General features: G+C 49.6%; 4 protein-coding genes across 4 annotated transcripts; all 4 read left to right on the forward strand.

The window, feature by feature from the left end:
* Nucleotides 1-12: 12 nt before the first annotated feature.
* Nucleotides 13-1,856, forward strand: GGS22DRAFT_160987 (tetrapyrrole biosynthesis, porphobilinogen synthase). Its single transcript, XM_047961013.1, has 2 exons — nt 13-710; nt 768-1,856. Exons 1-2 carry the CDS (start codon nt 468-470, stop codon nt 1,674-1,676), a joined length of 1,152 nt encoding a protein of 383 aa, XP_047819295.1. The 5' UTR covers nt 13-467; the 3' UTR covers nt 1,677-1,856.
* Nucleotides 1,857-2,632: 776 nt separating this feature from the next.
* GGS22DRAFT_160990 (Zn-dependent exopeptidase) lies at nt 2,633-4,724 on the forward strand. Its single transcript, XM_047961014.1, has 5 exons — nt 2,633-2,864; nt 2,924-3,016; nt 3,087-3,323; nt 3,376-3,546; nt 3,614-4,724. The coding sequence occupies exons 1-5, from the start codon at nt 2,745-2,747 to the stop codon at nt 4,511-4,513; spliced, it is 1,521 nt and encodes a 506-aa protein (XP_047819296.1). The 5' UTR covers nt 2,633-2,744; the 3' UTR covers nt 4,514-4,724.
* A 491-nt stretch (nt 4,725-5,215) lies between these two features.
* Nucleotides 5,216-8,039, forward strand: GGS22DRAFT_160992 (alpha/beta-hydrolase). The gene is made up of 3 exons (XM_047961015.1): nt 5,216-5,715; nt 5,770-7,370; nt 7,438-8,039. The coding sequence occupies exons 1-3, from the start codon at nt 5,596-5,598 to the stop codon at nt 7,862-7,864; spliced, it is 2,148 nt and encodes a 715-aa protein (XP_047819297.1). The 5' UTR covers nt 5,216-5,595; the 3' UTR covers nt 7,865-8,039.
* Nucleotides 8,040-9,478: 1,439 nt separating this feature from the next.
* Nucleotides 9,479-11,062, forward strand: GGS22DRAFT_179358 (acyltransferase; the record flags this gene model as incomplete). The annotated part of the gene is made up of 1 exon (XM_047963673.1): nt 9,479-11,062. The coding sequence occupies one exon, from the start codon at nt 9,479-9,481 to the stop codon at nt 11,060-11,062; it is 1,584 nt and encodes a 527-aa protein (XP_047819298.1).
* Nucleotides 11,063-11,516: the final 454 nt, after the last annotated feature.

Consider the following 11,516-nt stretch of genomic DNA (forward strand, 5'->3'; position numbering starts at 1 on the left):
GGTAGACAGATAGAGTAGAAGGCGCGAAGGTTCGATTTGCTAAAAAGGTCAATAACGGTGGGGTTTATTCCAGGGTCTTCGTCCGAGGGGCAAAAACTCAATCGTAAGCACGAGCTGGCGTGAGTTTCAAAAGTTTCAAAAAGTTTCAAAAGCCGTGACTTCTCCGTCGCAAACTTACTATTTCTTTACTTTTAAATCCACTTCTTTCATTTAGCTTCTACTTAACAACCACATCTTTTTTTATACCGAAGGACGGTTACATCTAAATCGTCGGTCTCGACTCTCGACTGCAGCTGGACTCGGTGTTCGTTCGACTTACTCCACTCTCCTACAGGTCAACTTGAACTTGACACCTGCGCCTCTTAAGTCGAACCGACTTCCTGCAATCCGCTCAACCCGACATCTCCAATCTCCAATTCGCATCCTTTTTTTTCTCTCTCCGTCCAATTCAACATAAATTCAGCAAGATGTCCTTCTCAAGTCTTGTTCAGGACCTCACAATTCGGGATGTCAATACCCCACGTCAGCCCCGAGGTACCACTTCAGTTTCTACAATGGACGACGGCGCTTCCCAGATCTCTCGAGCGAAATCGTACGCAAGCACAGCGGCCACAAGTGTGAGCATTGCCGGCAACATCTCCAGTCAACTTCATAGCGGTTACCACCATCCTCTTGCACGAGCATGGCAAGCTGAGCGCCAATTGACCAAGGTATGCTAATCCTTTCAAATAAGATAAAATTTCAATAAACTAACAATTCGGGTTCAGTCGATGTTAATTTACCCTATCTTCATTTCGGATATCGAGAACGATGAATCCCTAATTCCCTCCCTTCCTGGCCAAAGACGCTGGGGATTGAATAAGTTGGTTCCGTTTCTAGAACCCTTGGTGCGCAAGGGCCTTCGATCAGTCATCCTCTTCGGAGTCCCTCTCAAACCCGGTACCAAAGATGCTTTAGGCACTGCAGCCGACGATCCGAGCGGTCCAGTCATTCAAGGGATCCGCTTGTTGCGACAGAGATTCCCTCACCTCTATATCACCGTTGACGTCTGCCTTTGCGAATACACATCACATGGTCACTGTGGTATCCTCAAGGATGATGCGACTTTAAACAATCAATTGTCTGTAGATCGAATCTCCGACGTTGCTGTTGCCTACGCCCTGGCTGGCGCCCACTGTGTCGCACCATCCGACATGAACGACGGTCGTATCCACGCTATCAAGGCTAAGTTGATAGAGGAGGGAATTGCACACAAGATTACTTTAATGTCATATGCTGCCAAGTTCTCTGGCTGTCTGTATGGTCCCTTCAGAGACGCAGCTGGCTCGGCGCCTTCGTTTGGTGACCGAAAATGCTACCAGCTGCCACCTGGAGGACGCGGACTTGCACGACGAGCCATACTTCGAGATATTGAAGAGGGAGCTGATATTATTATGGTGAAGCCGGCCGCTCAATATCTCGACATTATTAGTGACGCAAAGGAGCGAAGCGAGGGTCGTCCCGTTGCCGCTTACCACGTGAGCGGAGAGTACGCGATGGTTCACGCTGCTGCAAAAGCCGGCGTGTTCGATCTCAAAACGATGGCATTCGAAGTAACTGAAGGCATACTTCGAGCAGGCGCTTCTATTGTTATCAGCTACTTTACGCCTGATTTCCTGGACTGGTTAGACAACTAGTTGGCTTGATAAGATAGATGGAAGCATCATGTTTGTAATAGGAGTTGCCGGCGTTTCTGGGAGGGTTGTGTATGACGAGAAAAACGACATCACGCATAGATTTGCATCCGCTGTTTTTATAGCGACTATACCATTTACTACTGAAACAAATGAATTTAAAATCTCTATCATATTGACTAATTGAATCACTTCTACTGGAATGTTTGCTAAGTAAAACTTACCACGCCTAGCTACATAGCAATGTGATCATTGTTTTATAGCTTATGAGGTAAATTCGAATCTGATTTCTAGAATCTTGAGGACATTCCGAGTTAGACCCGCAGTTCCGCAACAAGCTCGCGCCATAAATCCCTACCTTAGTGTTATCGTTCACGACTTGGCACTCCGACAAACGAAATTACGAAATCCCACCTTGCGCATCCGGGTCGGTTTCCGACAGGATATCCCCATTCTGGATTTTCGGTGTGCTTGCCGCCGCAGTGCTAGTAACGCTATCCGCCTTAGTGTTCACTCAGTCGATACAATGGCTGCTATAGACCAATAGGGTTTATATGTACGTGGCTGGTGTCGAGGCCAGTATCATCTATATCATACCTCGTCTAAAGCCCGCACGTAGACTTACTTACATACCTGGGTATATACCTATATAACAGATAGGCGGTATTTCCTACCTACTTACCGTTACAAGTTCGATTCATGCAGTAAATGCATCTAGAACTCGTAATCTCTTCTAGGCCCGAATTGCTCACCCCGCGTAGTCACACTTGGCGGCCCTTGATGAGGAAGGTAGAGCAACTGCCACGCCTTGGCGAAATCGAAGCCGTATCGTGTTTGCGATGGCAAACCATGGTCTTGGAAAGGGTTGCTATCGACCACATGCAATGGCCAGGAGCTAATGACGCGAGTTCAGATATGAACCTGGACTTGCACAATGCGAAGAGAGATAGAATGCTACCTGATTGATTATATAAATATGTTGGAAAGCCTTCGATGTGACTTGGATGCTCGTTCACTCTGGTTGTCACTGCTATTTGTTCTGACGTAGCACTTTAGTGCCATTGAGAAGTCATGAAGCTATCGAATCCCACCGTGGCCTTCACGGCTGCGAGTCTGCTCGCCTTTACTGGCAACGCGGAGCCGATCAGGCGCACCACTTACGCCAAACGCGAGTTACCGCTAGTCGAAGATGTAAGACAATAAACCTATAAATACTAACTCTAACTCTAGAATGCTAACGCTCGATTTAGAAAGCTCTAGTAGATGCCATTCTCCTGGATGACTTGTTGGGCTGTGCTCAGGACCTAGAGGACATAGCCTATTCGACTGCGGGAAGAAACAGAGTGCGTCCTACAATTGCCTACCTCATAAGGAGAAAGGAGGGAATGAAACTAATGAATGGTGCTGTATTAGGTGCACGGTACGGAAGGTCATCTTAAAACCGTTCAGTACTTTTCCGACCAGCTCAGCGCGCTCGGCGACTACTATGATATCAAGCTGCAGGACTTCACGACCGAGGTGACTCTCGCGACCCATGCGGAACTGTCGGTCGGCGGCAAGACGCTCGAAGCGGGGGGTTTCTCGTTCGGAAAGAACGGAACCTGGACGGATGTACCTTTGGTTACCGTAGCCAATCTTGGCTGCAATGCTGTATGTCACACTCGCACTTCGTATCGTAACCATGGTCTAATTGTATCACCAGGTGGACCACCCAGAAACCTTGACCGGAGCAATTGCTCTCATCGCGCGAGGCGACTGCACCTTCGTCCAGAAGATCACACTAGCTGGACAAAAGGGGGCTGTCGGCGCCATCATCTACAACAACGCGGACGTAGGCATCGCAGCCGGCACGCTCGGCGGCGTGAATGACCTGGTAAGGAACTCACCTATTTGCCCACTTACCTATGGGACACAATCAAGACTAACCACCCAACCCGCAGATCCCAGTCGGCGGCATCTCCCGCGCCGACGGTCTGCGTCTAGTCTCACAAATCGCCAACGGCACCACCGTAACCTCATCGGGCGACTTCTGGCAATACATAGCGAACCTAACCTCACACAACGTGATCGCGTCCTCCAAAAGCGGTGACGCATCAAACGTGCTGTTCCTCGGCGCACACAGTGACTCCGTTGACGCAGGGCCAGGCATCAACGACAACGGCAGCGGCTCATGTGGTATCCTAACCGTGGCGAAGGCTTTGGCGAAATACACCACGGACAACCAGGTGCGGTTCGCGTGGTGGACGGCCGAAGAAGAGGGGTTGTTGGGCGCGGAGCATTACGTGAGGGTTGCGGCACCGGCGGATCTGGATAAGATCAGGCTGTACCTCAACTTCGACATGATCGCGTCGCCGAATTACGTGTTGGGTATATATGATGGGGACGGCAGTGCTTTCAACCTCTCCGGTCCTGCCGGGTCGGCTGAGGTGGAGAAGTTGTTCGAGGATTGGTATACGGCGCAGGAGTTGCCGTTCGTGCCGTCGGAGTTTAATGGACGCAGCGACTACGGACCTTTCCTAGACGCCGGGGTCCCCAGCGGTGGACTCGATACCGGGGCTGATGGCACCAAGACCGAGGAGGAGGTTACGCTGTTTGGCGGCACAGCCGGGATTTGGTACGATCCGAATTACCACTCCGCGGCCGACAACGTGACGAACTTGAACCTCGTGGCTTTCGAGGCGACGAGCAAGGCTATCGCGCACGCTGTTGCGACGTATGGCACGAGCTGGGAGGGCTTCCCGACACGCAATGTTACGTCGTTAACTAGAAGGACGGGTGGTTACTCGAAGAAGTACAATGCCCCGACGAAGAAGTCGAGGCGTGGTAAGAAGACTTATTAGTAAAATGGCGTGATTGAAAATGGGAGATGATTATGCTAGGAGGTAGTTGATTTTAATCGAACCTGATATCGCTGATCCGAGAAATCTGAGTAAGGCGTGTATAATGCATGAAGGTCAGCCAATGACGTCTATGAAAAGTAACCCTGGCGATATAATGCTCGGATAATAGACTCTGGAGAATCCTACTATGCAGTGCGTATTTACTGTACAGAGTAAATAGGTCTGTTTTTTTTTTTGTGTGTGTTTTTGTTAACCTCGATAATCCGATTCTCCAATTCTAGATCTAGAATATGAGAAAATTTTGAGTCTATCGTGACCCTTCCATGCATCCTCGGTTCTGAGCAATTCCGAAGGAACGGGAACGGGTCCAGCACGCGATTCACCGCGGATTGTGCGATGTGGCTGCCCCTTGCATTGGCGTGCTCTCCGACGCCAATCACCTCCTATTCTGGTAGTAGATCCATCTCGCGTAGGTGTGAATAAGAATGGGGAAATTTGGAGTCGTCCTCAGTGCTCGTTCGGTCCAACGTCAGCACAGCAGCGTCCAGATTTTTTCCCGCATCATCCCACCACGAATGAGAGTTAGCGGAAGCCCAAAGCCCTGTCTGACTTTTCGTCCGCCTATTGGATCCGGAAGCTGCTGGCTGAACGAATGACTCCAATGGCAATTCTCGAAGCTAATCGACACGAGAGTGCCAAGCTCTTACCTGCGGCTGCTTGCCTTCACCTGCCTTTTTCATGCTGATAGGGCTCTCTAGTGCTGAGCTCCTCTTGCGGACCTGGGTCGGTTCGGTCGACGCGGGAATGGAATGTTGGAATTCCAGCTCTAGGACCTGGTCTGGACTTGCATCAATGGCGCAATTCCAAGAGATAGCGATGTAATCTACGTGCATGATGTTGATATTTTACTTGATATCTATGTGTGACCCCCGCCCAGATAGCTCCCAATCCTAGCTGCGGGTAGCTATATGATGATGCCCTGAGCCTAATTTTTCGGAAACCTTGTTGTTTACCTTCACCTGCTCGGGCCAATTCACACATATCGGCGTCCAGAAGGTTGTTGTCGTCGTGCCACAGCGAATATGAGGTTCCAATCTCAAATGCAGGTAGCTTTAGCTGCCCTGCCTACCGCGCTCGGCATTACACCAGAGCTTATGCTTGCCGCGAACCGCTATGGCGTCGCCGCACCAAACCCTAGTGGCGTTCGTATTTAGTGTCCCGCAGCGCTCCCCACGCACACACTAACCTCTTGTTAGGAATTCGCGATTTATACGGTTTCAAACTACACGTTCGAGACGAAAAAGCGCGCGTCGCATTGGAACAAGCTCGACTTGAAGACCGGCGACATCTCCCTCTGGCACGCCGGCTCTGACATTTCAGAAGTTGTATTTGTCGGCCCAACCCCGTCAAGCATCATATACGTCAACGGTACCAACGCCGAAGATGACGGTGGTATAAGTTTATACTCTGCGGATGCCAACTCCCTAGCTGATGCCAAATTGATCGCTTCATTGCCTGCGCCATACTCGGGACTCAAAGCCGTTCAGGTCCCATCCGGCGATATTCACTTTTTAGTGTATACCAAGGCATTCCCTAACGGCACTGCATACAACGCGCAAACTGCAAGCGCATCTGCTAGCTCGGCTAGGATTTATACGTCAACCTATGTTCGACATTGGGACACATGGCTCGACAAGGAAAAGAACGCTGTCTTTGGCGGTGTGCTGAAAGGAGCTAATGGATCTTATTCCTTCTCCGGCGAGTTGACCAATTATATCTCTGGAATCTGCAATATTACGTGTGCCGAAAGTCCTTACGACCAAAGTGACGAGAGCGACTACGATATCTCACCTGATGGCAGCAGCGTCGTCTTCCTAACGAAGGATCCTTCGCTCCCATTGGCCAATTTCACTACCGATGTAATCTACACGGTGCCGTTCAACGGCACTTCGAAGGACGCAAAGGCGATTAATGCCCGGGGAACTACCAAGTACCTTAATGCCGAAGGTGCTGCTACGAGTCCCAGATTCTCTCCCTCGGGAAAGCATATTGCGTATTTCCAGATGAATGGGATATCATACGAATCGGATCGTAATATCCTTTATGTTGCCAATGCGGACTCGGATGACTTCAACGTAACAGCTCTTGCTCATGACTGGGATAGATCACCCGATAGCTTGGCATGGTCAAAGGACTCGGAAACGATCTTCGTCGCCGCTCCTGACCTCGGCCGAGAACGCATATTTCCAGTTCCCCTCACCGCCGGCGACTCGTACACGCCCAAGAATATTACGAATGAAGGAGTACCTTCCGGCTTCTATGTCTTGCCTGACGACTCGATCCTTGTGTCTGATACTAAGATATGGACCAGTCGTGATATATTCACCATCTCGCCCGAAGGTGACGTCGTCAAGACCTACTTCCAAGCCAATCTAGTCGATCCCGCTCTGAAGGGATTGAAGCCTGAGGACGTGTCCGAGTTTTACTATTCCAGCAACAGTTCCGAAATTAAGCAGCAGGCCTGGATCGTCTATCCGGAAGGCTTCGACGAGAGCAAGACTTATCCATTGGCGTTCATCACTCATGGTGGTCCCCAAGGCGCGCATTTTAACTCTTGGTCCACGCGGTGGAACTTCAAGGTTTGGGCGGATCAAGGTTACGTCGTCATCGCACCAAACCCGACAGCCAGTTCAGGTTGGGGTCAAAACTTGACAGATGCCATCCAAGGGAATTGGGGATCGTACCCGTACTGGGATTTGGTGCATGTGTGGGACTACGTCAACGAGAACCTGAAGTATGTTGACACGGAAAACGGTATCGAAGCTGGCGCGTCCTTTGGTGGATATATGACCAACTGGTAAGCATTTTTGACTTTTGTAAGATCAAATGGCCGTGCGGCTGCTGACGGAAATACCCCCCACTAGGATCCAAGGACATGAACTTGGGAGACGATTCAAAGCTTTGGTGACGCACGACGGCAGCACGTCTACTCTGAATCAGTACGCAAGCGAGGAGCTATGGTTCATGAATCACGACTTCTCTGGCCCATTCAACCAAACCGGATTCCTGCCCGGATCGCCCTATTATGAGTGGAATCCGTTACTGTACGTGGATAACTGGGCAACGCCGCATTTCGTGGTCCACAACTCCCTGGACTTCCGACTGCCTGTTAGCGAAGGCATCCTCCTCTTCAACATGCTCCAGACCAAGGGCGTACCAAGCAAGCTACTCAACTTCCCTGACGAGAACCATTGGGTCTTGAAGCAGGAGAACAGCTTGGTCTGGCATACCGAAATCTTCAAGTGGATTAATTACTATAGTGGTATTAGTAATGCTTCGAGTCCTTATTAGGACCGAATGTAGATAATCTGGGATAGAAACTTTCTCGAATCCCGTAATACCTAATTCAATTAGACATGATTGTCAGATGAAGCGATTTTGTGTGTGTATGTGGCGTATATGTGTATGTGTAGGGTGCCATCAAACAGGTGACTCGTTACGATGCATGATGTGACGGACGGAGAAAATAAAATAGTAGAAGAGAATAAAATCGATAATTCTAAATTCCAAGGTTGGTGAAAAGAAGGTTCAACGGTTCGTCCTTTCCACACCACCACGACCCATGCAGCCATTACATGATCTGTGTAACCACACACGCGCAGAACTCGGACTAAGTTTATTATGTAAGCCCCATATTAAAAATAATAGACTTTGTTTTTTATTTTAGTTCCCGTTTCATAGCAGACGTCAGTTCTCAAGCTCTTAACAATAACAAGACGTTAGGTGTTTCAACGGTCATAACCGAACGTTGGGAACTTCCCCCACGGCTTCCCACGCTCACCATGCTTTAGAATGGATCCGAGCAATGAACTGTTCCCCATCCAAGCTGTTTAACCGACAAACCAAGCTTTTTGTTCCTGCAGATCAAACAACAGCGCCCTGTACCGGTCCACCCCAACCAGAGTAAATCTCATCGCCAAGACACGGTTAGCGAGGCAGAACCCGCTCAGAACCAAGCGAGTACCCAAACCTCAAATGTCACATTTCCACAATGCGTGACAATGATCATCATATTTTCCCAGAAAGACCCAGAAATCCAAAAGACCCAAGAAACCCATTGAATCCGCCGAGCCCGTAATCTTTCTAGATCAGATGGGTATGACGACAATCCCTTCCAACTGAACCACTAAAGTCACCAGATTTGGTCATCCATTGGCCGGGGACACCGGAGCCGATACAACTTCTTCACCCTGGATTTCCGCATATCCACATATCCACATAATTCCGTTCTATTCGGAAAGCCTTGAAGCCTTTCATTGTGACCTACTTCGTTCCACCGACCACGGATTCGACCGCCAATAGTCCATTTCGCCTCTGAAGGTTTATCAAAGTAGAACATGGGAGATAGCATGGAATTGGAGCGCCACAGCTTAGTTATGCCCGAGACATACTGGTAGACTGGGCATACCATTTCCACACCCAAAATCTCCATCAGGATCATGTTTGGGTTGTTTGTTTCGTCTACCAAAACGGTGTTGCTTGCGAGCTAGTGCTAGTGGCCATCTGAACATGATAAACTTGCTAAATTTATTTCTTCTCTATGCCAAGTGGCAATAGGGGGGATTTGGTTCTGTTTCAGATGCTAATAAACCAGCATGAACAGGTCCAAAGGCAAATAAACGGACGGATAGAACTATGTACATATGTCAGCCTCAACCCTCGACGATCGGTATCCCTTGGGGACAGGGTATACAACACGATCATCGTTAGAGCTGGTCCGTGACCTCCACAGCTTCAGATGGACGAGCGGAAACTATTCGGTGTGCTCTCCTAGCTCGTCACTGTGTTGTAGTCTATCGTTTAGTCAGGGGCTAAGTCACTCTTCGAGAATCTTTACTTTCGTAGTCGGAGAGTATTACTCTCACACCAAAAACTTCTTCACTTCTTTCACCACATTGCCGGACAATGAATGGTTATGCGGTGTCACGGGCCTCGTTCTCCCACGAGGAGAAGCTATCTCTCATCGACGACAGATCTTTATCGGACGTAGAAAGCGAGAGCGCCCGCATAGATCTCGAGGGCCGCTTTTCGACGATACAATGGGCCGCTACGGCAAAGAGCTACTGCAACGGCCTGCGTCTATCATCATGGAGCTCGATGATGCTAAGGACGGGCATGTTCCTCCTACCCAGTTTTATCCAACATCGATGTGCCCGTGAACGGTTCCGAACAGAGAAGCTTCACCCTACCGCCTACCTCGACGGCATGCGAGGCCTAGCCGCATTATTTGTCTTTTTCTGCCACTACTTCTACACGGCCTTCAAGATAGCAGAAGGCTGGGGCCACGATGGCGTCAACTACGAAATATGGAGGCTCCCGTTCGTTAGGCTACTATACAGCGGACCGTCCATGGTCTGTATCTTTTTTGTCATATCAGGATACGCCCTGTCCCTTAAGCCATTAAAACAAACTCGAAGTCGTTCCTTTGATGGTTTCTCGAGAACCATGACTTCATTCGTCTTTCGTCGATTTTTCCGCTTATACCTCCCACCACTTATTTCGACATTCGGCGTATTAATCTTACTTCGTCTCGGCATCTACGAGATGACTAGAGACTTCGCCAGCGACCGGGACTACATGCATAATGTGATAGAGCACCATCCCGTTCTGGAAGAGACCCTACGTAAACAGCTACGGCATTGGGTAGGAGAGATGTACAACTTCGTGCACGTCTGGGGCTGGGAGAAGTTCGGCGGCGCGACTGGCTATGACGTTCACCTATGGACGATCCCCGTGGAGTTCCGGTGCTCGATGATGCTGTTCCTCGTGATGTTTGGCACCGCTAGACTGCGAACAGGTATACGGTTTCTTTGCGTGGCCCTCCTTATGTGGTTTGTCCTCCGCAGCGATAAGTGGGAAATGTTCCTATTCCTATGGGGTATGACGCTCGCCGAATTGGATCTCATCAGGGGCGCCCACGAACCGAACTCGACTCAACCAACTTCTACTCCCGAACCGCTACTCCCGCTCGAAAAAGTGCCCACTACCGCTCCCGAAAAGCGAAAAGCATGTAACTACTTATGGACACTCCTCTCTATTCCGGCCCTATACCTAATGTCCGAGCCGGACGCGGGGACGGACGGTAACCCCGGTTGGGAGTCTCTCGGGGCGTATGTTCCGGAATGGTTCTCAGACAAGTACCGATACTACCAGATGATCGGGTCGATCATATTCGTATTCTGCACGGCACGTTCGGTTTCGTGGCAACGGTTTTTCAACTCAGCCGTGGTACAGTACTTCGGCCGCATCAGCTACGCCATATACCTAATGCACGGACCCGTCACGCATACCGTAGGCTACATGGTTGAGGAATGGGCCTACGACCTCACCGGCACCGAGGGCGCCGCGTATAACTGGGGCGCCGTGCTCGCAGGCGCTATTAATATCCCACTTGTCATTTGGGCCGCGGATGTCTTTTGGAGGGCGGTGGATGCGCCGACGGTTCGGTTCACGAAGTGGCTGGAGACTAAGCTGTCGATCGAGGATTGAGGACTGCTGATACTTACACTAATGTTGCCCGAGTAATGGAGGTGTGGAGGCGCCGCCGGTACGGTTTTTGTTGGATTAATGGATGGATTTGTATATGAGATGTTGCATAGCTATCTAGGTAGAGGCGCAATAAACTGAATTGCATAGTATTGGATGGTGTCTTCGAGTTTGTTGGTTACTTGAAGGCTCAGTTGAAGAAGCTATTCATTACACTTGGTTTGGGATTCAATGTTCTGGCATTGAACTCATCTAGATAGGTACTTAGGTGTCGAGTAAACAATCTATGGAGACGAGTTCATATTATTACATAGCATTATCAACCCAAAAATGAACATTTACGAAGCATAGAATTGATCTTGAATAACAAGCATAATTGCCTGGGTTATATACTATAGCTATATGCCGAGTATAACAACTCTTGAAGAAGTAGCCGAATTCAACGCCGTCATGGACA

This window comes from Annulohypoxylon maeteangense (genome assembly GCF_022496945.1).
Source record: "Annulohypoxylon maeteangense strain CBS 123835 unplaced genomic scaffold GGS22scaffold_7, whole genome shotgun sequence".
NCBI classification, from domain to species: domain Eukaryota; kingdom Fungi; phylum Ascomycota; class Sordariomycetes; order Xylariales; family Hypoxylaceae; genus Annulohypoxylon; species Annulohypoxylon maeteangense.